At 43.4% G+C, this 26,747-nt stretch overlaps 1 protein-coding gene across 2 annotated transcripts in view; it reads left to right on the top strand.

Moving 5' to 3' along the window:
• The window catches only part of NWD2 (NACHT and WD repeat domain containing 2), a 149,998-nt gene extending 123,927 nt beyond the window's left edge, over positions 1-26,071 (top strand). For both annotated transcript variants that reach the window (XM_080677367.1, XM_080677368.1), the window contains 4 exons: positions 8,384-8,587; positions 11,890-12,034; positions 17,262-17,851; positions 19,994-26,071. In XM_080677367.1, the coding sequence (XP_080533493.1) occupies positions 8,384-8,587; positions 11,890-12,034; positions 17,262-17,851; positions 19,994-23,926 (4,872 nt within the window). In that variant the 3' untranslated portion in view covers positions 23,927-26,071. The remainder of the gene's footprint in view (positions 1-8,383; positions 8,588-11,889; positions 12,035-17,261; positions 17,852-19,993) is intronic.
• Positions 26,072-26,747: the final 676 nt, after the last annotated feature.

Below are 26,747 nucleotides of genomic sequence, written 5' to 3'. Positions count from 1 at the left end.
ATCTCACTTCTAACATGTCCAGAACTCTCTCCCCACCCTTTCCCCTCCACACACACACACACACACACACCACACACCACCCCCACACCCCGCTCTTTTGTATTCACTTTCTGAGTGAATCTTTTTTCTCTAGCATTTTAGAATTCCAATAATCCTGACACATTTCCCAGTTTTGTCAGGTAACTGGTGGGGTTGTACTCTGTGCTTTGGAACTGATGCAGATCACCTGCAAACCTCGAAATGGTTCCATTCCCTGTGGTCTGTTACCCAGGCCTTTCACCCTACGGTAGCTTCCTTCGTTCTGATGTTTCTAGAGAAGAATATTTGTGCTCAGTATTTTGAAGGTAATGAAACTTCCTTATAGATACAAGCATCTTACAAGCAGTGAAAATAGCAGAATTGTTATTGATAGAAGTTTAAGTTCAGCAGTGGGTTTCATAACCATGAATATCCGCTTTAAGAAAAGGTAGCATTATAATTTGATTGTGAGAAAGCGGGAGACTCTCAAACTAGATTGAAGCATTAAGTTATTCTGCTGTATAAAGGAAATTGGTAAATCATGCCACCTGTGACTTTACCCCCTGAACACATTTTATGATGCATTTCCAAAGACAGCAGTTGACAAAATCTGCTTCATTTTGTTCTCTTTGTGCTTGTATTAGCTCCAGCTGCCACAACAACGTATTACGTAATGTGTGACTTAAACAATAGGAATGTATCTACTCACAGTTCTGGGGTGTGGAAGTCTGAGACCAGGGTGCCAGCGTGGTCAGGTGCTGGTCAGGACTCTGTTCCTGGCTTGAAAGTAGCTGCCTTCTCACTGTGTCTTCACTTGGCAAAGAGAGGGTCCACCCTTATAATCTCATTTAACCTTAACCACCCCCTTCAAGGATCTGTCTCCAGTACAGTCCCATGGAGAACTTAGGACTCAACATACAAATTCTGGGACAATTCAGTCCATACCAATGTTGCTCTTCTTTTTTTACAAGAGTTGAGTTTAACCTGATTCTCACAAACGTGGTTATTAACACACCGTTAATACAACTTGCTTCATTTTTGAAAACTTGTCTCCCACGTGGGCTGTCAGCTGCCCCTAAAGTACCCTGTGTTCTCTGTTAAGGTTAGCTCCGTGCATCTGTTGCTGGGGTTGCACCTAGCCAACAGTTAACCAAACACAATTCTGTTAAGCCTCTTTTCCACACATTTTATCACCTCCTTAGCACTTGTAAGCACCTATCTCTACATCCTTTACCTCCTGTCTCTCTTCTGTTTCTCTTTTTTCAATCAAGAGGTATTTCATCCCCTTACCCATCTATCCAGCAGTACTTCTCAGCTTTTCTTTCTGTTATATGTGTGCATGGTTGAGTATGCTGAATATGTCTGTTTCTCTATAAATTATGTTTCAGTGAAGGAGTGGTGCCTTATATCTAGCCACGTGTTTTATATTTCCCAGAGCGCTTTCACCTAGAGCAGTGGTCGGCAAACCGCGGCTCGCGAGCCACATGCGATCGACACCCCCACTTCTTCTAACGCCACTTCTTCAAAATAGACTCGCCCAGGCCGAAAACCGACTTCTGCGCATGGGCCACGAAGTTTCAATCGCACTGTACGTGCACGCCCGCATGTGGTATTTTGTGGAAGAGCCACGCTCAAGGGGCCAAAGAGCCTCATGTGGCTCGCGAGCCGCAGTTTGCCGACCACTGACCTAGAGTAACTATTTAATTCTCACAATAAGTCAAAGTAGATATGTGGTCAGATGAATATACAGGGCTAAAGCAGTATCTCCCTTTACATCGTGAAAGCTGAGATTCAGAGGTGAAGCGATTTGCCACGTTACTCCTAATACCTTGCTTTTTCCTAACCTCAAAGTCTTTCTTTATTAGTTGAGTAATTGTGTGCATGAATGTATCTCTTTGTCTATGTATACTATTTCAGGATCTCATTTTTGCAGTATGTGAAACAAAGGCTCACTATGTAAAAATTGTGGAAAATGGATATATTTCGCCCATAGACAAATGCCAGTAAATATCTAATCATTATATACTGTGAACTCCACCATGGATAGCTGGATGATTGAATGCACTGGAATGAAAATACTAAGCTTTATATGCTAAATATGTCTGCCAACATCCATTCTGGGCAACCCTGCATGCAAGAGTGTGTCTTTAATGATTGAGAGATTAACAGTTTTCTAAAGATATTATCCTTAAGTCTGTTGGTGCCAAAGACATGACCTTTCTTAAATATCTTATTCAGATCATCCGTTTTGTGGACATTATCTAGTTCTAACAGATAATGTTTTGGTCACTTGTCATTATTTCCAAATGTATTTCCATATCACGCCTGTAATGGCCACAATTCTCCAGAGAAATAGAACCTATAGGATATATATACACACACACATACACATATAGATACATGTATGATTAAGATAATATATACACATATATGGTTGAGATTATATATGTGTTATATATAAAACATGTTTATATATAAAGGATATATATTCTACATAAAAGATATATATATTATATACACACACACACACACACACACACACACACAAAGAATATGTACATATAAATATTTATCATAAAGAATTGGCTCAGAGGATAGAGGTCAGCCTGCGGATTAAAGGATCCTGGGTTCGATTCTGGTCAAGGGCACATGCCCGGTTTGCAGGCTTGATCCCCCATAGGGGGATCTCTGAAATCAATAAAAATATATTTTAAAAAATATTGGCTCATCTGATTATGGAGGCTGAGAAGTCCCATGATCTGCCCTCTGCATCTGGAAACCCAGGAAAGTGAGTGGTATAGCCCCAGCCTGAGTCCAAAGGCCCGAGACCCGGCAGTGCCAATGGTGGACGTCCCGGTCTGAGTGCAGAAGACAGTGTCCCAGCTCATGCAGAGAGTCAGGCAGCGAGAGGGAATGCTCCCTTCCTCCACCCTCTTGTTCCATCCCAGCCCTCGACGGATAGGATGACGTCTGCTTGCATTGGAGAAGGCAGTCTGCTTTACTCAGGCTGCTGGTTCTGGCTGCTAATCTCATCCAGAAACACCTCCCAGACATACCCAGACAGTGCTTAGCCAAATATCTGAGCATTCCATGGGCCGGTCAGGTTGACACATACAGTTAACCATCACATCCCCTTCTCCCTTTCCTCCATTTACGCTTGCATCTTGTGACACATGAAATAAATTTTGAGTAACTGAGTTGCAGTCCACTTCTAAATGACCTCCTATTGTGTTTGTATTTAAAAAGTGAAGAGTCAGTTGTGAAGGTGATTCGTGACTTTGAAAAACATTAAGAACATTAAGTGTGGGCGGCAGGTGCAGCCGACCCTTTGATCTGGTTTGGTTGGCATTACTCCACAGTGGAGCTCTGAGTGTGCAGACTGGTTCTGAGCTCCAGGGAATACATCACAACCATCTTCGTCCCTCCACCTAGCTGTAAGTCAGATGACGAGAATGCCACCACCCACAGCCACAGTGCTGGACATGCTGTCGTCCTCGTGAGCAGTGTGCCTGCGGGTGTGCCTGCAGGTGTGCAGTGCTGGCTGCATGGCCATGCATGGGGGCCCTGCCAAGGGCACCAGCTCAAGAGCCAGCACAAACAAATAAGTCATCTGAAGTCCCTGTCAGAAGGGAGCGTAGCACATGACTTGAACAAATAGAAAGAAAAAAGTTATTGAATTGAACAGCCTATATTCAAGTGCTGTGTCTTCTTAGAGAGGTGGTCTTGGGCAGCCAGTTGATGCCTGTGACCTGGACATCCTCTTCTGCAACTCACCCTACTTCGCAGGATTATGAACATTAAATGAGATTATAGATGAGGGAGATAGTATACAAATAAATGGATTTTATTTTAATAATAAAGGGGGAGCTTATGGAAGGGAAGGAATGGTCCCACCTGCCTTACTTGGTGACTGGGTAAGGAGTAAGAAGGCATTTACCGAAGAGCATGTTATTCAACTTGTTTAGCACCAGTTGGGGGTGGGGATTTCTCCTTTCCCTTCCAGCTGCCCCCATGAGTAATGGCTCATAAACAGCAACCCAGGGAGCACTTGCCCACCTCTCTGCAAAGAATGGCATCCCTAACCCCCCAAAAGACTCCACCCTCACCTCTTTCCTGACATCCCACCACAGAGCAAAGGCAAGGACATACTGAGGTCACCAGGACAATGGAGAACACTTCAACCCCTCTGTCCTGTTTGCTACAATAAAAACTGCATGCCATCACCCTCAGACCCCAAAGAGTCTCAAATGGCAAGCTCAGGCAGAACGAGCTGCACATGAAGAGCAGAGTGGGGGCAGGGGGAATCGCTGTCTGCCAGTGGAGAAGACAAATCAATTGAAGGCTTAGGAAATGTTCTCTCTAAGCCTTGGAAAGCAGTGGCTTACATATATCTGTATCAGCCTAGAAGGAAGGAAAGGAAAATACAAAAAGTAGAGGGTCCTTTTCCATTTAAGTTCCTAGTTGTAATGAACTCAATCTTTCATAAAATACTTCTTTTTTTTTTTGAGATGAAGTTCATATAACACAAAATTAACCATTTTAAAGGCAACAATCCAGTAGCATTTAGTACATTTATATTGTTGAGCAACTCCCAACTCTATCTAGTTCCACAGCATCTGGAAGTATTTCTTAGGCTAGAATTTTACATGTAGAAACTACATCTTCTATAATAATAAAAGCGTTAATATGCTAGTTAGACCGGACGTCCTTCCGGATGACCTTCTGGACGAAGCCAGGCTTGTGAGGGAAGCCCAGGTCCTGGGTGCCTGCTAGTGGCCAGAGAGAAGCCTGGGTCCCAGGTGCCAGAGGGAAGCCAGTGCCAGCAGCCAGGGGAAGGAAGGCCTACTTTTGCATGAATTTTGTGCATCAGGCCTCTAGTTTAAAAATATTAGAAAATTTTCTTAGACTTTTCATCAAATTTGGAATTAACTCCCAGATTGTATGTGAGCACTCAGTTGGATTATTGCTTTCTACCTAATAGGACTTATCTTTGGTGTTTAAGAATGGGCCAATTTAAATATGTTTTCACACTTGACCAGGTGGGTGGGAGAGGTGATTATGGATTTCTACATACTGGTGAAACCCCGTATGTTTATGTTCATATGTGTTGATAGAGCGTTTAAACAATCCAATAAAAAGTTGAACGTTATTCCAGACTTACGCATTTCTCCCACACAGGGTCGCACAAGCAGATTTATCAAGGGTGTAACTAATAAACATCGACCTAAATGCAAAATCAAATATAGCCTCTCAAATCTCCACCAAATTTCTCCTACAAGCTGACAAAGTTGGTTTACGTGAAAAATGAGCTTCTTAAACATTGAGGTCAGAAGGATGTGGAAAATCTGATTCTCTTTTGCTGGTGGGAGTGAATGTTCTACTGCCGTTGTGAACAGTGAGGGAGGCCTCTGGCTCATAATTTCTGTGACTGCCCTGGGGTCATCCTTGCGTACCCCCCATGGATGAGCTAAGAAATAGGCCTATTAGGAAACCAAGACCAGATTGCATCTTGCCACCTCCACTCTTACTTCTAGCTTCTTAGACTTGGTCCTGCATCTCTACCCCTGTTCTGAGCCACTGACCATATGAGCTGGACTTTGCAAATGACTCGGACTGACTCTTTCTCTAAATCACCTCTCCCTGGCTGGGCCAATATAGGCATGTTTCATGTGTTACCTTAGAGCTATATCCACACAGAACCCAGAAAAGTCTTCCTGAAAACTATGCTAGCAATCTGCTCTTTTGCTATTTCTCTTTTCGCTAATTCTCAAATAGTAAGATAAGTCTGAGGCAGGATCCTGTCTCAGACGCTTGAAAAGTAACTGCTTCATGATTTATGAGCATTCCACCTACAGGAGGAATCGATAGAGAGAAGGAAAAGGAGAGAACAATCCAATAAGTAACTTTAGGCCTACAGCACATTATTACTTTTCTGGAGTTTCTTTATACATAGTAGGCGCTCAATATATATCTGTGATTTGAATTGGATGAGGATATTTTTTCTTCTCTGGCAATCTCTAAGGAACATTTGCCTTGCTATATGATCAAATAATTATAGCATTTGGTGCCAGCTGTTCAACTCAAATAAACAATTATTTTTAAATAGTCTTCAATTTTTATAATGATTTGCTGTGTTCCCCATCCTGCCCCTTCAATGCTTGCTGACCATTATTCATGTGACCTCATATGGCCCATCTGGTGCAAGGGTTCCCAAATTCCAGATTCATATATAACCCCATTTTAAAATCCAGATTCCTAGGTTCCCTAACCACAGTGCCCTTTAGGTCCAAAAAGAGATATAGTAACCTATATTTTAACAAGCCCCTGGGTAATCCAGGTGCAGGTAATCCATAGAGTGTATTTTAGACACTGATCCATAGACTTGACCCTGCCCTCGCCTCTGAGACCAGCCTTATTTAGGGCAGAGAGAAGATGAAGAACCAACCCTTTGTAAATTGCTAGTGCAGTAATGCCACTCCTGCCCTGGGACATGATCTTGTTTGACTAGTCACTGTTTTGTCTTCTTTCCACTTCATGTCCAGAATCCAGCCTTGGATCTCGATAGCTGAGTCCATGATCTTCCTGGAGATGGAGAACTGTCAATTACTAAGTCCCCTATTTAATGTTCTGCCTGTCCACCAGGTCCTCCAGCCATGGCCAAACTCCACTTGTATGCTTTTTGGATTCCTCCTGTGGCTACTGTTTACAGTCTTCCTTTTCCCTACTGTGCCCATGTGGCTTTGCTGGATGCCTTATCCCAGCACTAATACCTCACTCCTTGTGACAGTCAGCCCTGGCTGAGGATGCTGACTGTCCTTATCCAGAATTAGCCAAGGGTAATAGGATAATCACTAGGCTGGCTACCCTTAAAGGTTCATGCTCATTTGGTCCAAATCAAATGCAGATTAAAATAAAAGTGTTTTTCCTTGGCCTTCAGGCTGATACACTGAGTTGGATTAGAACACCCTTATCTCAAAAGAGCCCTCTCGGAGCCTTCCTTGACCATATGAAATAACAGAGACCAATGTAGATTCCTCCATTCAAGTTCCTTGCAAAAGGAGACACTGGAATCATCTTATACATACTGTTTTGTAACTTACCTTTCCGCTCAGAGCAGTGGTCGGCAAACTGCGGCTCGTGAGCCACAGTTTGCTGCTCTGTTGACTAATGAGTTTGCCGACCACTGACTCAGAGTATATTATAAACACCCTTCTATGTTATAAACTCTATGTTCATAGAGTTCTAGAACGTAATTTGATACATCCTTTGAATAAAGATATCATAAAATATGGCAATGCCCCCCTTTGCTGAGCACTTAGGTTGTTATACCAGCTCATTACTGATAAAAAAGGCTCAGCAGATATATTCTGTTAAATCTTTAGTACATTCTTCATTATTTCCTAAAGACAAATTCCCAGAAGAAAAATTGCCAACTCAAAAGTTTTACATATTTTTTTAAGGCTTTTAATACATATTGCCAGAATAACCTCCAAAGGAGTGTCGGATCAATTTTCACACCCATCAGCACCATCTGGGTATTTCCCACACCCTCACATAAAACTGAGCATGTTTTCCTTTGCCAATTTAATAGTAGGAAAATGATATCTTGCTCATATTTTGAATTGTTTTCAGTTACCAGTGAGGTTGATAGTAGCATCACATTCAATGATGTCATATTTCTTTCATTTATAGCTGGGTACATCTGGGGCTTAAAAATCATACAACTGCCCGGCTGGCATGGCTCAGTGGTTGAGCATCCACCTATGAACCAGGAGGTCATGGTTCGATTCCTGGTCAGGGCACATGCCCGGATTGTGGGTTTGATCACCAGTAGAGAGCGTGCAGGAGGCGGCCGATCAATGATTCTCTCATCATTGGTGTTTCTACCTCTCCCTCTCCCTTCCTCTCTGAAATCAATAATTTTTTAATCGTACTATTAACTTTTAAAAAGCACTTATTTTGTTTGATAGCTTACATGTTTTTGATATTTCAGGATCCAGCATGTCATTTTTCTGTGTCATAAACAAACCAAAAAAATCTTAAGAATAGAACAACTTTTATTGTATTATGTAAACTTCGGGAAAATAAATTTGCTACAAAATTCTGTATTTTGAATGTCTAAAATGATATGCAATCTCATTTCTCAGTATGTGAAGAACTTATAATTACAATGTAGTTCATCTAATTTTACTTATAAAATAATTCATGAGGGGGGGGAAGTAGCCATTGCCATTAAACAAGAAAACTGGTGGCACAATGTTCATTGTAACCTATTTGTCATATTTATTGAGTGACTTCATGATGTGAATACTAACATGAACTTTCTTGATGATACACTAACCTGAACTTTCTTGTTGATACACAGGGACTATTAGGGGAAAAATATGGGAACATCCGGATCCCCGGAGAAGTGGAGGCCTCCGAGTTTGAAATGATTTTGGACGCTGCCATAGAGGCGAAGCTGGAGACCAAGTTACTGGAAGAGTGGTACTGTCGAGATGAGAACTCGGTGCCAGCAGCTTATTACCTCAGACCCAAATCAGAAATGCTGAAAGGCAATAAAAATGCAGTAAGTTACCCTTACTTTAAACTGCTTGTGTCATCCAGAGTGGTGGACTCAGTGGCATTCTGTGTTGAGTCCTAAATTTCCTTTTAACAACAAAATCCAAAGCTAAGAAATCTTCTAATTTTTTTTTTACCATCACGTAAGGATAGTTTATTGATTTGAGAGAGAGAGAGAGAGAGAGAGAGAGAGAGAGAGAGAGAGGTGAGAAACATTGATCTGTTGCTTCCTGTACCCGCGCCAACCAGGAATCAAACCCACAACCTAGAGATGTGACCTGGTTGGGAATCAAACCTGCAACCTTTCGGTGAACTGGATGACACCCCAACCAACTGAGCCACCCGGCCAGGGCAGAAACCTTCCCATTTTTGACTCGCTTTTCTCTTTAGCACCTCAGACTTTCCTTCTGGGGTCACTTCCTTCTTCCTGAAGTATATCTTTTGGAAGTTCCACTAATGAAGATTAATTAAGAGATACATTTTCTCAGTGTTTGTTTCTCTGAAAATATTCTTATTCTTCCCATTTTGCTATATGTCTATTTATTCTGATTAATGTGTGTCATGCTTCTTATGTTTGTAAATTCATGTATTCTATCAGTTGTGGAAAGTTCTCAGCCATAATCTCATCAAATAATCTTTTCTCTATTTCCTCTGTTCTTTCCTTTTTGCTCTTTAATTAGATGGACATTAGACCATCTCAGTCTGTCTTCTATGTCTCTTAATCCTCTTTCATATTATCAATTTTCTTATCTCTCTGCTTCTTTCCAGACGATTATTTTAGATCTTTCTTCCAGTTCATGTATTTCTTTCTTCAGCTGTATCCACTCTGTCCATACAGTGAGTTTTCAAGTTCAACAGTTGTACTTTGAATTTTGTGAAAGGGTTTTGTTGTGTTTTTTTTTTATTTGTTTGTTTGATTGATTGCTGGGATGGTATTTTTAAATGTATTTTTATAGTTTCTTATTTTTTAATTCAATATTTTCCTTTAACATTTCATATAAATTTACTTTATGTTCTTAAATCTTAAGCATCTTCTTGTGAGGTTGATTCATACATGAGTATGATGGAAACATTGTTGTCCCCTCTCCAACTTGAATCCTAACTGTATCCACGATGTTTCTCCTAAAACTGAATGAAGGAGGAAGAGAAAATGGGTGGTTCCCTTCATTGCAGGAGAGACTGATAAGAAGGCACAGATTCCATCCCTCTTCCAAAGAAGACAGCCTGATACATTTAGCCCCAGGCAGCTCTAAGAGGAGGAGAGCCCTGGGCTGGCAACCCAGTTCTTCATGGAAGGACCTTGCATATTTATTGTTCTGATATTTAACATAAAGCGTTTTCTCCATGCAATATGAAATAATGTCAGAATCCTTGATTTTATTTCTTCTCCCTCACATGCATTTTTCAAAGTAATTATCTGCAAGCATATTGCTTCTATGGAGAGCGATACTGGGGTAAACCCAAACCATTCCCAGTTAAATGAGCCAAGAGTAAAGGCAGTAGCTAGTCAATGTAGCTATCTAAACACGCGGTCCCTCGAGAAACCAGGCCCACACGGTGTCTGGGAGCAGTTGCTCACAGGGTGCTGTTTCGCTGGTTTTAGTTATCCCTTCTTCATTTGATTCTATGGTCCTCTGGGGAAATTTAAATTATTCTCTAAGCCTCACATGATATTTCTGCATAAATGGTTGTTAAATATGAATTTTTAACAGGTATGTGTGTGTGTGTCAAGCTAATATTCCAATTTTCAGCTGTGTTACCTTTGAATTGCATGGCTGGGAACATTCCTGATTATCAGTGTGAATTTAGTTTTCTACAAAAATAGTATTAGGTCATCTACTTAAAATGTTGGCCTGAAATTATGACATAAGTTGTGTAACATGCAACTTAAAATATCTAACATGTCATTCATCCAAATTTTTGGCTTATTACAGTTCATAATTATTGTCAATTGATTGTAGTCATAAAACTTTTTGTTGTTGTTAATCCTCACCCAAGGATATTTTTCCATTGATTTTTAGAGAGAGTGGAAGGGAGAGGAAGAGACAGAGAAAAACACTGATGTTAGAAAGACACATCAATTGGTTGCCTCCTACACACACCACAGGGACACGCGGATCCAGCCTGCAACGAAGTACGTGCCCTTGACCGGAATCGGACCTGAGACCTGACACTCCAACCACTGCACAAAACCGGCTAGGGCAGTGGTCGGCAAACTCATTCGTCAACAGAGCCAAATATCCACAGTACAACGACTGAAATTTCTTTTGAGAGCCAAATTTTTTAAACATAAACTTCTAATGGCACTTCTTCAAAATAGACTCGCCCAGGCCGTGGTATTTTGTGGAAGAGCCACACTCAAGGGACCAAAGAGCCGCATGTGGCTCGCGAGCCCCAGTTTGCTGACCACTGGGCTAGGACAACATAAAACATTTTTAAATACTTTGGAGGAGCGGGCAGGAAAAGGAAATTGGTTAATGGCTTTGAAAGGATGAGTGGGAACACACAGAATGTTGTTGTGTGTTGGGCTACCTCTCTGGAGCCAGGGAAGGTCTGCATGGATCCACTAAAAGTCCTCTAAGAGCAAATAGAGAGGAAGTGTGGTTGGAGGAAGCATCAAAGCTGGGATTATCTCAGGTGGAGCCATAAACTTTGAACTTCAAAACAGGAGTGACAGTTTACTCTTTCCAGTTTCTGCAAAATCTGATTTTACTAGTATTGAGCCCTGACACGGATACACCATACAGTGCCTATAATTTTTACCTTTGCTTTCCATTTTGGGAAAATATTCCAGGTTTTGTGAAAATTTCGTTCAAATGCACTCTTTAGACAAAAAATAATTTAATGAATGAATATATGAATGCTACTTTCTTGGTGGGCAATCCTCCTGTTTTATTTCCTAGAGGATCAGAAAAACAAATGAAGAAGAAACAATGAAAACAATTAAATTATAACATATGAGCACCTCCCCTTTAACTTTCCTTCCTCTTTAGAGAATATTAAAGATATGATTTTGTTATGACATTTGTATCAAAAATCGAGAGGGAACGACATGGTATAATAAGAAAGCCCAGCAAATACATCCTGTTTGGATTCACATCCTTGTGTAACTTGGGCAAGTTCACATACAACATGGAAGCAATTTCTAACTTTTGGAGTTAGTGGGAGTATCAAGTGAGATACTGTCTGTTAATCTCCTATCATAGTATTGGCACACAGAAACCTTCAAATAATAATAGTCCTTTTGCTCTTAAATACCAGTGTTTCTTTGATGATTTTAAGACGTATCTCACTTTCACATTTCCATAGACGCAGCCTTCTGCCCATGCGGAGAATAAGAAGACCTGGCAAGAGATATCAGATGAGATCAAAAAGACATTTAAGGCTGCTGTGAAACTGTTACACGAACAGGGGAAAATGAAGCACAGCCAAGCTAAGAGGTACCTGTTCTCAGGTAATTTTTGTAGATCCTCAGTGCACTAAGGAACAGATAGATAATAGACGCATTCACTGCTTCCCTTTCATGGTTCTGCAAATTGAATTTTATTCACTACCTGGCAACATTTAATTTTCCTAAATGTCTACATCTCCTGGAGAGACAAATGTTCTTACGTTTTTAACTCATCGATAAGCCTTTACTTCACTTGAGGACTTCTCCAGAAAATGTACTTTTTGAAAGAAGTCAGAGCACGCTGGATATAATAGACCAGACCCAGCCAGTTAAACTGTTCATTCATTCATTCATTCATTCATTCACTCGCCCACTCAGTAAGCATTCATTGAGTTTATACTATGTGCCAGGCACCAGGGATACAATCATGAATAGAAGGCAAGGTCTCTGCTCTCCCAGAACTTATTTTTTAGTGTGTGTGTGTGTGTGGGGGGGGGGAAATAAATGATAGGCAAATAATCAAATAAATGAACGAGATCATTTCAGAAAGGATAAGTGATGTGTATAGAACAAAATAGTAATAGGCTAATAGGGCCTGATGAAGGATGAGTGGGTCCAGATGTAGATGGAGTGTTTGAGCTGAATGACAGAAGGAATCAGAGCCAACAGTGTAGCATTTATTTTGAAAGTCGATAGTATAGAATTACTGAAGAAAAAGCAACCGTAGTTGCATTTTCAGATTGGTTTAGAGAATGATAGCAAAGCATTTGTGAAAACCTCAACTGCACTTGATACTATTCTCCCTGGATACATGGATTCCAGCTCAGAGAAATTATAAATAACTCTGACCAAGTCATTCTCTGCAAGCTGCCAAAAATTAGGTCTTATTTTAAACCTTCCTGAAAACACTAAAATTGGCAGGAATGAGTGGTGTCTTCCGAATACACAGATGAACAAACATCCCCGTTCCTGTGGGATCTTGTTGATCCATTTTTGAGGCTCTGGATCTTCATCTTTATCGAAGGAAAAACCACCCTGTTTTAAAAGCATGCTGTGTTAAAAAAAATAATACCCACAGCAAAAGCTTTCCTATTCTTGGCAAGAAACATCAGTTTGGGGAAGGCATCCTCTCTTCAGAATCATACAGCTCAAGGGCTCAGATATTTCATCGCCACTTTCGTCTCATTTTCTCCACACTAAAGAACTCTGTTCACATAGATATTTAGGAGGATAAATAATTTCATACTATGTAGTATGAACTACTATAAGTCGTCTGTTTTCTGCCTGAGGTTACATTGCTTAAAGATATACATGCTCAGAACAGTTTTATTTATTTTACATTTCAAACTCATTTTAAGACCATATCTGCACAATGAAAATTGCTGGAGAAGTACCCACTCTTTGAAATGGATGTACAGATAACCCTTGAACAATGTGTGGGTTAGGGGTGCCAACCCCCCTGTGCAGTCAAATGTCCACACATGACCTGACACCCAAAATTTAAATACTGATAGCCTACTGTTGACTGGAAGCTTTACCAATAACATAAACACTCGATGAACACATATTTTGTATATGTATTACATACTGTGTTCTCACACAAAAATTAACCTAGAGAAAAGAAAATATTAATAAAATCATAAGGATGAGAAAATACATTTACAGTGTTGTACAAATTTATGGAAAAAATTCCACATATAAGTGGATCTGCACAGCTCAAACCCATGTTGTTCAAGGGTCAACTGTAGTATCTATATGAAAGTCTAAGTGACCATTACAACCGAACAACCAGAACGACAGGTCAACCAGTCGCTATGACGCACACTGACCACCAGGGGGCAGACACTCAATGCAGGAGCTGTCCCCTGGTGGTCAGTGCGCTCCCACAGCCAACCTCCTGCTGCTGGCCAACCTCCACGGCCCCTAACCAACCTCCGTGGCCCCTGCCCCTGCCGGCCCCAATCACTCTGATCAGACCCTCCCACAGCCCCTCCCCCCTTCCTGCCAGCCGGCCAGCTCTGATCAGAACCTCCCACAGACCTCCCCTCCACCCCCCACTGGCTGGCCAACCTCCAACCTCCCGAGGCCCCTCCCCCTGGCTGGCCCATCTCCCGGGGCCTCTACCCCACCCCCGCTGGCTGGCCCCGATGGCCCCAATCAGGACTGGGCGAGACGCCCCAATCTGCCCCAATCGCTGACGAGGCTGAGGGACCCCACCATGCACAAATTCATGCACTGGGCCTCTAGTATTTTATATTTTTAGAAATCTTGAAAATATGAATACTAACTAGAATCTGGAAAGCTTTACATTTTTATATAACAGGAGAGAAAAAGAAATAAATTAGACCTCAAAATGGTACTCTACAGTCAAAACTGAGGGGAGAGTACAGAGATTAATGCCTCATGAATGCTAGTTACCAGGGATGGGCCTATCCTCCTAATGTGTCTTGTACCAGGTGCTGTGACTGGTTCAATTTTCGGATATTAAAAAAAATGCAAGGAGAGAAAACAAATACTGCATAGTAAGGAAGGGGGAAGTTTATAAAATTTATAAACAAGTAAATATCAGAAATTACTCATAAAAGTCCCCTGAAATCATGATGATGCACTTTGTTTCTAAAAATAACTCTGGAATTGACTTCTTCTTTGATGGCTCTTTTACTCAGGTATATTTATTAGGTCTAGACCAGTGGTCGGCAAACTGCGGCTCGCGAGCCACATGAGGCTCGCAAGCCGCGGTTTGCCGCTCTGTTGACTAATGAGTTTGCCGACCACTGACCTAGACTCTCAATTCCAATAATTACAGGCTGTTATTGTTCCTTGTGATTAAGCCCCTAGACCAGTGGTCGGCAAACTCATTAGTCAACAGAGACAAATATCAATAATACAACGATTGAAATTTCTTTTGAGAGCCAAATTTTTTTAAATTAAACTTCTTCTAACACCACTTCTTCAAAATAGACTTGCCCAGGCCGTGGCATTTTGTGGAAGAGCCACACTCAAGGGGCAAAGAGCCACACGTGGCTCGCGAGCCGCAGTTTGCCGACCACGGGTCGAGACCATCAACCAGGCACTCTTGTGTACAGTCTGTCTTTTTCCCTCTGAGCCAAGCTTAGGTGGGCTCTACCAGCTTGCTTTGTCTGTATCGCTTTCTATGTTGCATTTATTATCAACACTCATGATTGCTAGTATTGGTATTTTCAAGATTTCTGAAAATATAAAGGATACTACAGTTAACCCTGGAATATACTCTCGTCCAGAGAGTGATACCCATGTCAGTTAGGTTACAGTTGACTTGTTTTCAGGAGTCAGAGGTAGCAGTGCATGTCCTGGTTATCATTCATCATGTGAAGAGATTATGGTTTGGCCACTTGTCTCTCTGCGTGATGCTGAGAATGCAGCACCCAGGCAATCCAGTGTGGTCCTAGCATTTTACACAGATGCCTGGAAAAGATGTGGGCCAAAGGCTGCTCTCTGCAGGAGCTCATAAAGTCAAGATTTCTTGGACCTTTCCTAGTCTACATGATAAGGAGTCCCTGCTCTTCTATAAAAAGAAGACTAGACTGGCCTCCTTAATCAAGTTGTCTGATTAAAACCCTTAGTAAAACATACTGACGCAAATGACACAGCTCACTCAACACTGGTAGCTATAAACACATCTTCTTACAAATATATCTTCTTAAGTCACAAATTGTGATCAATCACTATCATCACTGAAGAAATATTATTACGGGAGTCCCACTAAAAGGCATCATTTTAAAATAAAATCCCCACATTCCTTAATAGTCACTGTATAGAATACAAGTATGTTTTAGGTTTTGCTTGATGTTGGAGTTGTGGACAGCACATGGCAATGTTTTCCGCTTATGACCAGCCCTGTTCATTCTGAGCACCACCCCCTCACCCCATGCTCCCATCAGACTCCAGCTCAGTACTTACCTCCCTTCCTGGCCTCTCCAAGTGGATTAGGGTCACCCTCCTCCCCACCCCCGATTGTTTTCTGTCACTGCACCATGTTATTCTCCTTCCTGGGACTGAAACAATCATAATACATTTATTAGTGGTGCTCTGTGATTCGTGTCTGCTGTCCTCCACTGGACTGAGAGCTCCATAAAGGTTTTTTCTCTCAGCATAGTCTATTTTCTCTCCATTGCATCCTGAGCAACTAGCAGCGTGCCTGGCACATAGTAGGTGCTCAATAAGACCAACTGGATGGAGGATAGCAAAGGGGGAGGGAGAGAAGAAAGAAGGAAGTGAAGGCAGGTGGGCAGTTTAACAAGACTGCATGCCTTAAAATTCATTTCATTCATTTTTATTTTTCTTCCCTAAAATGATGCACAAGTGATGTTTTTCTTACGACGGATCTAATTTTAAATGTTCCTATGGAGCCTTGAGTGATTTATAATGTATATTTACTTGTATGTAAGCATATGTTTTATAAGCCTTATCTCAGAAGAACTAAAGTTACATACTAAGTCATTTTTCTATACCTGATCTGATTGATAGATATAATGTGGTTTAACAATGACATGGATAATTCAGATTGATCAATCATCAGAACACGATTGTATTTTTTTTCTTTTTTTTTTAAATATATTTTATTGATTTTTTACAGAGAGGAAGGGAGAGGGACAGAGAGATGGAAACATCGATGAGAGAGAAGCATCGATCAGCTGCCTCCTGCACGCCCCCCACTGGGGATGTGCCCGCAACCAAGGTACATGCCCTTGACCGGAATCGAACCCGGGACCCTTCAGTCCCCAGGCCGACGCTCCATCCACTGAGCCAAACCGGCCAGGGCAGAACACGATTGTATTTTAAACATGCTTTTTATATTGATATTTGCCCTTAACTGTTTGGGGTACAATGCACCTCAAACAAAATGGTGAAGCTACATGTAAAGGGGAGACTGACCAGGAAGCAGTAAACTGGATCTGCCATTTGGCCTCTTCCTCATTCCTTCCTGGCCCCAATGGGTCCCTGCTCTGCACTCTTAGACCCCTGACGTCTGAGAGGAAAGAAGCTAAGTAAGGAGTAACCGACATATAAACTTGGTATGCTTTCTTTCTTATGTTCAACCTCTCCTTGCTACTGGGGAGAGAATGGAAGAATTGTATTTAAAACCCATTGTTCTGGGTTCCAGGCTGTGTAGGAAGCACAAATAGGAAATTAAGGAATGAAGAAATTTTTCTATAGAATAATCTACCTCTAGGACTGGAGAGTTAAGAGCTGGGCTGACAGTCTGTTGCTTCTTTGTTTCGTTCAATAAGCTGATTTTGTTTGCTTTCAGCTATAGAGGATGAGTTTGACTTCGCCCTAGGCAAGCAAACTCCCGCATTCCTGAAGAAGTGCGTCTGCTACATTAGGAAAATTGCTAACATTGAGCGTTTTGTGAAAATCCCAGAGATGGGAAAATACATGGATATCACTGGGACAGACCCGAGGATTATCCGGGACCCAGAAGCCCAAGAGAAGCTGATAAAACTCAGGGATGAATTTATTCCTACGATTGTTGCATCATCTAATCTCAGAGTATACACGTCTGTTACTCATTGTGACATGAAACTCGGCTATTCCCAGGAAATAGAAAATCACTACATAGAAGGCCTTGGCAAACAATTTTATGAGGACATGATCGATATAATTCAGGCAACGGTACAGCAGAATTTTGACACTGAGACTGATACACTCTACGACGAAATCCTCCAGCATTCCTCGTTATGTAAAACATATGCCTCTTTCTATGAGTACAAGTGCGAATCTCTAACCAGAGTCCATAAATACATCCTCCCGAGCAAAACGGGGCACATCAACCCGCTTATTATATATGGTGGACCATGCACGGGGAAGACGCTCCTGCTAGCTGAAGTGGCAAAGAAGGTAAAAGCCTATTCTTTTACGTGCATATTTATCAAAAACTTACTTTGGGGAAACGTTAAATTGACCATATTCATTTCCATCTTCTGTGTGTACTATCTGGGTTATAATTAATCTTTTTGGATGACACTTCAGTGTTTCCCTTTTGCTGGTATAACAGCTGAATTGAAAGAGGAAGACTCATAGGGTGCGATTATAGGACAGCTTGATATTTTCTCCCACTGTTCAGACTCACGCTGTGGGGCTGGCCCTCACTCGAATGGAAACTAGTGCGCATCTCACAGCTCTCCTCACCCCTCAGCAAAGACACACCCTCCAGCTGCTTCTGGACATGAGATCAGTCTCAGTTCTGCAACTAATATTTCCAGTCTAAGATGATAATTAAATTTCAGTCTACATTTCTCTCTCCCAGCTGAGGCTTACCAAAAGCAAAGTATCTACAGTGATAGGCAGGGGTGTGGTCATCTTTTCTTTTCTTTAAAAAAAATATTTTTATTGATTTTCAAAGAGAGAGAGAGAGAGAGAGAGAGAGAGAGAGAGAGAGAGAGAGAGAGAGAGAAAGATGGGAGAGGGAGAGAGAGAAACAGATTGGGCCCATGACATGGGCGTATGCTCTGACCGGGAATTGAACCCACAAACCTTCGGTGCACAGGATGACGCCCAACCAACTGAGCCACACCGGCCAGGGCTCCTTTCTTTCTCCACACAGCACTTCTCCCCCTCCTTCCCTAATACCAAATCCAAACACCTTTATGACCCCTACAGGGTTGCAGCGGAGGGTATGTAGGAAAGGTAAGGTGGCCAGAAAGTTCTGGTATGACCAGTACTGCTCTGAACTGGGCTCTGCACCCTCTGGTCTTGGCAGGTGTTGAGAGCTGCTTCCTGCCTCTTCTGAGGCCTTCTCGTGGCTTCCTGGAGGTCCTTCCCTCCCACACTCCTTGTCCTGGCTAAGCATCTCTCAGAGAAATTTTTTCTTAGCTTGTCACTTCCTTGGCTCCTAGATAGTCAACAACACATTTGTAGTATCTTTCTACCAAGATCCTCTCCATAGCCCAGCAAACAAGAGAGGGGGCGGGGTGGGGGCTGAGGGGGGGGGGGGACTAGAATGGAAGTCAAATTAACTTCTCCAACTTTGTCCGCTGATAACCATTTAACTCCAAGCAAGTCGTTTCTCCAGCCTGGACCTCCGTTTCCACTTCTGTTAAATGACACTGTAATTCCCATGTTCCCTACAGACAGATAATGGAGAATGATGAGTTCCTGTTTATATAGTAAACTATTATAAAGCACAAATTTAGCAAAACCCTTTTAAACAGATTTTCATGATAAATAATAATCATGATGACCCTATAGCATCACAACATATAAAATGTCTCTGAAGCATAAAAAATTATATTCAGTGTCATTTTAGTACTATTTTTTTAATATATTTTATTGATTTTTTTACAGAGAGGAAGGGAGAGGGATAGGGAGTTAGAAACATCGATCAGCTGCCTCCTGCACACTCCCCACTGGGGATGTGCCCGCAACCAAGGTACATGCCTTTGACTGGGGAATCGAACCTGGGACCCTTCAGTCCTCAGGCTGATGCTCTATCTACTGAGCCAAACCGGTTAGGGCAGTACTATTTTTTATTGCATTTTAATTAACTGGAAATTTGTTCAACCATATATGGTATTACGTGATCCAATTAATGAAAAGATTTTACTTGATATAGCATAAATTATTATGTAAGCTACTCATTAAACACTTACTAGGTACCTACTATGCGCCAACAACCATGCCCAGAGATGGGATTCAGCATTTTAAAATGTCATGACCATACTAGATACTCAGATTTACTGTTGATGAACCACTTTGTAACTTTTAGACTACAAGCTGAATGTTGCCTTTGGTTGAAATATTACTACTCACTATTTTATTACCTTTAGATGAGTGATCCTGAGGGTCTCACCTAAAGATTTTAGGGCGTGAGCTTTGTGACAGCTCTTTGACCTTCTCAGAAGGTTCTTCCATTTCCTGGTTCTAGATGACTTTCTGCATGGCCCGCGTTCCCAGAAGTCTGACCTCTACCGAGAAGAGATGTTGCAGTGTATGAGCACGTGAATATGTATTACCATGCTAAACGCCACCTTTATGTTTTAGGCTTATGGCTGGCTACATGAACACGCAGGACCAGAATCAGACCCAGTAATAGTCGTGCGATTTCTAGGAAGCACAGACATGAGTACTGACCTCAGGACTCTCCTCCTGAGTGTTTGCGAACAATTGGCAGTGAACTACCGGTGTCTGGTTCAAAACTACCCTAAGAAGATTCATGACCTCCGTGACTTATTTATAAACCTTTTGAACGAGTCTTCACAGCAGAGACCTCTAGTAATAATATTCGACGCCCTAGAGCAGCTCTCAGAGGGTGACGAGGCCAGGAAGCTTTGGTGGCTCCCTGCTCACCTTCCCCGCTTCGTACGGGTAGTCCTCTCCACACTGCCCAACAAACACGGGATCCTGCAGAAACTAAGGTGCCTTATCCGCGAGGAAAACAACTACATCGAGTTGATTCCCCGGGACAAGAAGATGTGCAGCCAGGTCCTTAAGCACCAGCTGCTGCGAGTCAAAAGGAAGGTCACCTCGGGCCAGCAGATTTACGTGAACAACGCGTTCTCCAAGTGCACGCTGCCCATGTTCGTGAACCTGACCTTCAGGGAGGTGAGACACTGGAGGTCTCACAAAGATGTCGATGAATCCTCCCTCTGTGTCACCGTTCACGAGAGTATAGAGCAGCTCTTCTGGTCCTTGGAGAAGAAGTGTGGCCAGAAACTGGTCTCCAGGGCTCTTGGTTACATCACCATGGCCAAGATGGGTTTGAGTGAAATGGAACTGGAGGATGTGCTGGCCCTAGACAACAGGGTCATGAATGAGCTCAGTGAGCACACCAGGCCCAGCAATCCCCTGAGAGTACCTTACCTGTACATCGCGAGGCTCAAGGAGGGCCTCAGTGGATACTTAATAGAAAGACACGTGAAGAACGTGACACTCCTGGTCTGGGCCAACAGACACCTGCAGCTCATAGCCCAGAAGCTGTATCTGAAGGAAGACAATCACCTGCATGAAATGCACACCATCCTGGCAGACTATTTTCTGGGGGTCTGGTCAGGGGGCAGGAGGAAAGCCTTTTGCCTCGAAGACCCCTACTTGAATGGCTGCCTGGACTTGGAGAGCAGAAGCCTGCTGGAGGAAGAAAAGCACTTCATGGAACAGGCTTCATTTGACAGACAGGCCCCAGACCAGCCCTGGGTTTTCCAGTGTAATCCACTGGAGCCCGACATCTTCTTCGTCAATCATCGGAAAATGTCCGAGCTCTTGTACCACCTGATGAGGTGTGGAAAAACCGATGACCTGCTGTACGGCATCATCATGAACTTCAGCTGGCTTTACACCATGATCAAAATTGGCCAGTTCGACAAAGTGCTCTCAGACATCGAGCTGGCTTACAACTACTCGCAAGAGAAGGAGATGAAGTTCCTGGCCAACACCCTCCGCAGCCTCAAAAGCAAGGTCATTGCATTTCCCGGCTCCCTTTCAGCAGAGCTTCAGCAAAGGCTGCTGCCTGTCCTCAGTTCCCTGCCCAAACTGAGACACCTTCTCCTGGAGTGTGACAAGGACGGGCCCAAATATTGCTCCATTGTGCCGCTCCATTCATCCATGGACGTGACATACAGCCCGGAGCGTCTCCCCTTGGCATCCAGTCACCTGCACGTCACCGAGATCCTGCCTACTTGTAACCCCAGGACTGTCCTCACGGCTTTAGAAAGCGGTTCCATCAGCACCTGGGATGTGGAAACACGTCAACTTCTCAGGCAAATCACAACAGCCCAGTCTGTCATCCTGGGCATGAAACTCAGCGGGGACGAAAAATATCTTGTGGTGGCTACGACCAATAACACCTTGTTGATTTATGACAATGTCAATTCTTGTCTCCTGTCCGAAGTGGAGATCAAAGGGACCAAGCATGGAAGTGGCTCCACCTACATCAATGGATTTACACTGTCCGTCAACCACGCCCTGGCTTGGCTCGAAGCCAGCAAAGACGTCACTATCATCGATCTGCTCTACGGATGGCCCCTCTACCAGTTCCACTGCTGGTACGAAGTGACGTGTGTCCAGTGCTCTCTGGATGGGATATATGCTTTCTGTGGGCAGTACCTGAACACCACCACCATCTTTCATTTAGGGAGTGGAGAAAAGTTATGCACGGTGACGTCTGAATTTTCAGGCGGCTTTGTGAAATTTCTTCTTATCTTGGACACGGCTCAAGAAATGGTAATGGTGGACAGTGAGGGAAGCCTTTCTGTCTGGAACACTGAGGACATTTCCAGCCCCCAGCTGACCGACGACTTTGACTGCCGCAGGGAAGACAGCGAGGTGGTCAGCATCGAGCTGTCGGAGGACCAGAGTGCAATTCTGATCTGCAAAGCCCTCAGCATTGAGCTCTTAGACACCGGCATGTGGAAGGTGGCTGAGAAGTTCCGAGCAAAGCACAACGAGCGCTTCGTATCTGCCGTGCTGTCCAAAAACGGGGACTGCATCATCGCCACCATGGAAAACACCGCCGCCGTGTTCTTCTGGAGGCGGGACACGGGCCAGTGCATGGCGAGCTTACAGGAGATCTCAGGGACCATCGTGAAGCTGGTGAAGTCCAGTCACCACAACATGCTGCTCTCTTTATCAACCAGTGGCGTGCTGTCTATCTGGGACGTCGACATCATCACAGCTATGTCCAACATCGATAAGACCGGGAAGCCCATCCAGAGCCTGATGTTACCCGCGAGAGGGGAAATCATCTACTCGCTCGATGGCTCGGATTGTGTGCATAAGTGGAACTTCAGCAGCGGCTTCATCGAGGCGGTGTTCAAACACGAGGGCGTGGTGGAGCACTGCGTGCTGACGTCCTCCGGGGACGTGATGGTGACCTCGGATGACAAAAGCAGCCAGTACGTCTGGCACACAAGCAGTGGGGAAAACCTCTTCCGAATCAATGGGCAGCGGATATCGCAGCTGCTGATCACACACAACGACCAGTTTGTGGTGTCTCTGTGCGAGGAAAACGCCTCCCGGGTCTGGAGACTGGCCACGGGCCACAGGGTCTGCAACATCCTTACCTCGCTGCAGAACGCCTTCATCACCTCCGCCAACACCTTCGTGGTGGGGATGACCCAAAGCAAGGTGCTGGCCGTCAGCCTGTGGACAGGAAGCATCACCAAGAAGTTCTGCTGCGAGGACGGCACCACCATCGTGAACTTCAAACTCATCCCCGACTGCCCCGACATCATCGTGTTTATCACGTCGGCCGAGACGGTGAACATCTGGAGTCTGACAGATGAAGTGATCTGTCGCCGCGTGCAGCTTCCAAACAACTTCCTGAAAACTCTGGAGGATTTTGAAATTTCTCCCAACGGAAAGTTAGGCATCATCTCCCGGGGAGATGAAAATATCAACGTGCTCGATTTGCACAGCGGTAAGTTACGGGTGGTGCACGCCTCTGGGGTCATCTGGAGGCAGAGGTTGTCTCGGGATGGTCGCTACCTGGTGTACATCTGTTTCCGAAGCGGGGAGGACGAGGATGAAAACGGTGCCATGTCCAGCTTAATCGTCATGAGGCTGGCCGACGGCAAAAACATCGGTGCTTGTTCCCTTTACAAAACACCCACGTTTCTTGCCCTCTCCCAGAGGCACCTGCACATCGTGGTGGGTTTTGACGACGGGAGCATAGGGATATACACGGTGGTGGACCGTGTGGACGCTGCCCTGAAGATTAAAATCGCCACTTCGAATAGCAGGCAGATATTCAACAACGCGACGCAGACATCCAGGGCGAAGTGTAGTAGCTACTGTTTCAAGGCGTCTGTGGATTGCTTGTGGAGAGAGTCCACTGAGGTCTTTGCAAGGGACAGCCCTATCACGGTGAGTGAGCCCACTGAGCCCAACGAGGCGACGCCCTCCAAGAAACACAATTCTTGCTACGACCGGGTGTGTGCTGCCCTGGAACCCAGGGGCCACAGCTATGGCCCTGAAAACTGACGAGAAGGTTTTCCCTGCTCATCAGAGACACAGAGACAGGCACAAGAGAGCGGTGGGCCGAGTCTCTCCTGCTTCCCAAAGGATAAACCACTCATTTCTTAACGGACAAGAAAGAGGCCGGAGTCCCCGGGTGACTGATTCACACGCTCCTGTGAAATGTACAGAAATGGGAAATGGGTTTTTGGGTTTGTTCTTTCTGTCAAGTTTACCCAGGATTGAAGTCTTGAGACTTTCCTAGAGGATTTGTGGCAATCATATTTCAATGACTACATCACCTGGGGAGAGAAGGTGGTTTTAAAACTGTGGGGGGGAAAGCAACATAACTCATGCCATGGGTCCAGCTGAGAGAGGCTGGAGAGCATGTGGACTGGCACCAGTTTTACAGAAATCGGATGAAATCGCGAACACACAGGGCTGTTTGACTTCAAGTGATTGTGCGGCCATAAGTAAACACAGCCTTAATCTCTCCTTACATTTTACAATCCTGACAACTGTGTAAACCCAGTCTGCAGAAGGAAGGCCTAACAGTGCAAAATCATGTATTGAAAATGCCCAGACGTACTCCCAGTTTCCCAAGAGAAAGAATGTGCAGTGTGAGGCCACGAACTGGACTGGGACGAGAGCTACCTGCCACCGTCATAGGGCTGCCGAACCCGCAGAGTCGGCCTTCGTGAAAATACGGTGGCGACAATCGCATGCCAAGGTTTCTGTATCACGGGACATACGGTTTTTGAAGCTATTTCCTGGGCTGCAGAAGAACACATTTACTAAGGAACCACAATCTTTTCATGTCTTTTTGCAATGCCTACGTGTGCTGGGTGCAGAGATTTTTCAGGAAGGGCATTACAGATGTGTTCCAAACGCCTGTTCATTCCTATCATCGTACTAACAGAAGTCTGTGCTGTTCAGTCAGTTGTATGGAAGCATAAGTTATTTCCTAAATCCCTGCAGTAAATCTTAACAGAAGGAACGCTTTCTCGACTCACCATCTAGGAAACACAGACAACATCTGCCTTACTCTTACTTCTCCTCTTTCCTTGGAAAACCCAGATAGGTGACCAAATACTCTGGGACAAATGGAAGATGCCTGTCTTTGTGCTAAAATATGCCATACATCTTCGGGGTGTCCAAAGGCTCTTTATTGTCCCTGTTTGTAATCGCTTTCTTACTTCTACACACTGTGTGTTTGCTTCTTTATCTGTCTCCCTTTCCGCTCGAGGACTCTTCAGAGACTTTTCTAGATGTATTCACTCTCTTTTTAAAAAACTACGTCACCTATTTAAAAGAAAACATTACATCCCGAAAGGGGAAAGTGATTTTCTTCACGTGGCATGTCCGTGGATAACTTTCCAAAGGGGGTCAGTAGAGGCGGTTTAGTTTTGTTTGAAAGGGGCAGTTGTGACTCGAGTAGACAGAATAACGAACAAGGAGCTGACTCGCTTTTGGTCCCGCACTGCCATGAACTCATCACATATCCGTAGACAGATCTTTCACCTCCCTGCTGTATTGTTTCTGTAAAGTGTAAAATAAAGATCATGGTAGCATCTGCCATAGCCCTCACAGGGATGTAGTGGAGCAATGTAAGAAAAAAAAAATAGTGACATCTTGATTGTTGGAAAGAGATGTTATTCAGAGAGGAACACCCAATCCACAGTGAAAGACTTTTGTTAGGATGTCCCTCCTGGTCTAGCTACCAGCCAGGGAGGTGGTACCCAGAGAAGGCCCAGCCCAGGTACAGATCACCTGGAATTTACTGTATGAGGCAATGCTTTTTTTTTTAGCACTTCAGAGACAACACATCTTATTCCTGTCATTATCTGTTGGACCTCCATGCCACACATTTCTAAGAATTAAACGCCTAGATGGATTAAATGTAGTGTGTGAATGTTCTATGTAACAGCCAATAGAGTTTAACAAGTGACTTGAATGATTTTTCCTAACTTGTTTGCAAACTGATAGCTCATATTGAATGTTTTTATGTAAACTTTGTATTGTTGGGAAGAATTACCCAATCAGAGATTTATATTTTCATAAATGTTACATTTAGTTAAATTTTGTTACAGAGTTGTTACACTAGAAAATTATTGCAGTCTTCAAACAATATACAGTCTTGTGTATGTATTGTTTGTATGAATAAAAGATAAACTATGTAAATTTGTGTGGCATTTGTTTTTCTCCCAACTTAGGCAGATGTAGTTCATAATAATAATCATTATTATTCGTACTTACCATATACCAGGTACTATTTTCGGAGCTACGCATGTACTAAACCAGTGGTCGGCAAACTCAGTCAACAGAGCCAAATATCAACAGTACAATGACTGAAATTTCTTTTGAGAGCCAAATTTTTTAAACTTAAACTTCTTCTAACACCACTTCTTCAAAATACATTCGCCCAGGCCGTGGTATTTTGTGGAAGAGCCACACTCAAGGGGCCAAAGAGTCGCATGTGGCTCGCGAGCCGCAGTTTGCCGACCACCGTACTAAACCATGTAATCTTCACAATAGCTTTCTGTGTTAGGTACTGGTAGTATTCCAAATTTTACAGATGAAGAAACCTAGAAACACAGGTCTAGGGAGAATAGCTGAACAGGACTTCAATGCACAATCAGTGTGCTTTTTTCTCAAAGCACATAAAAATAGAGCGTTGAGTATCCAGTAGGTACTTCCTGAAAATGACCCTTAAGATATTTTCTAACTTTCAGATTACAGACCAGGCTGGGCAATGAGGATTCCTGGAGGTCTTTGCAAACACTCTGGATCTTCAGGTGTGCCACAATCGTTGGTACACTATTCATTTAGCTAATATTTATTGGGGCAT

Source organism: Plecotus auritus (assembly GCF_963455305.1).
Source record: "Plecotus auritus genome assembly, chromosome: 1".
Lineage (NCBI taxonomy): Eukaryota > Metazoa > Chordata > Mammalia > Chiroptera > Vespertilionidae > Plecotus > Plecotus auritus.
This window is presented reverse-complemented; position numbering and strand designations above follow the sequence as displayed.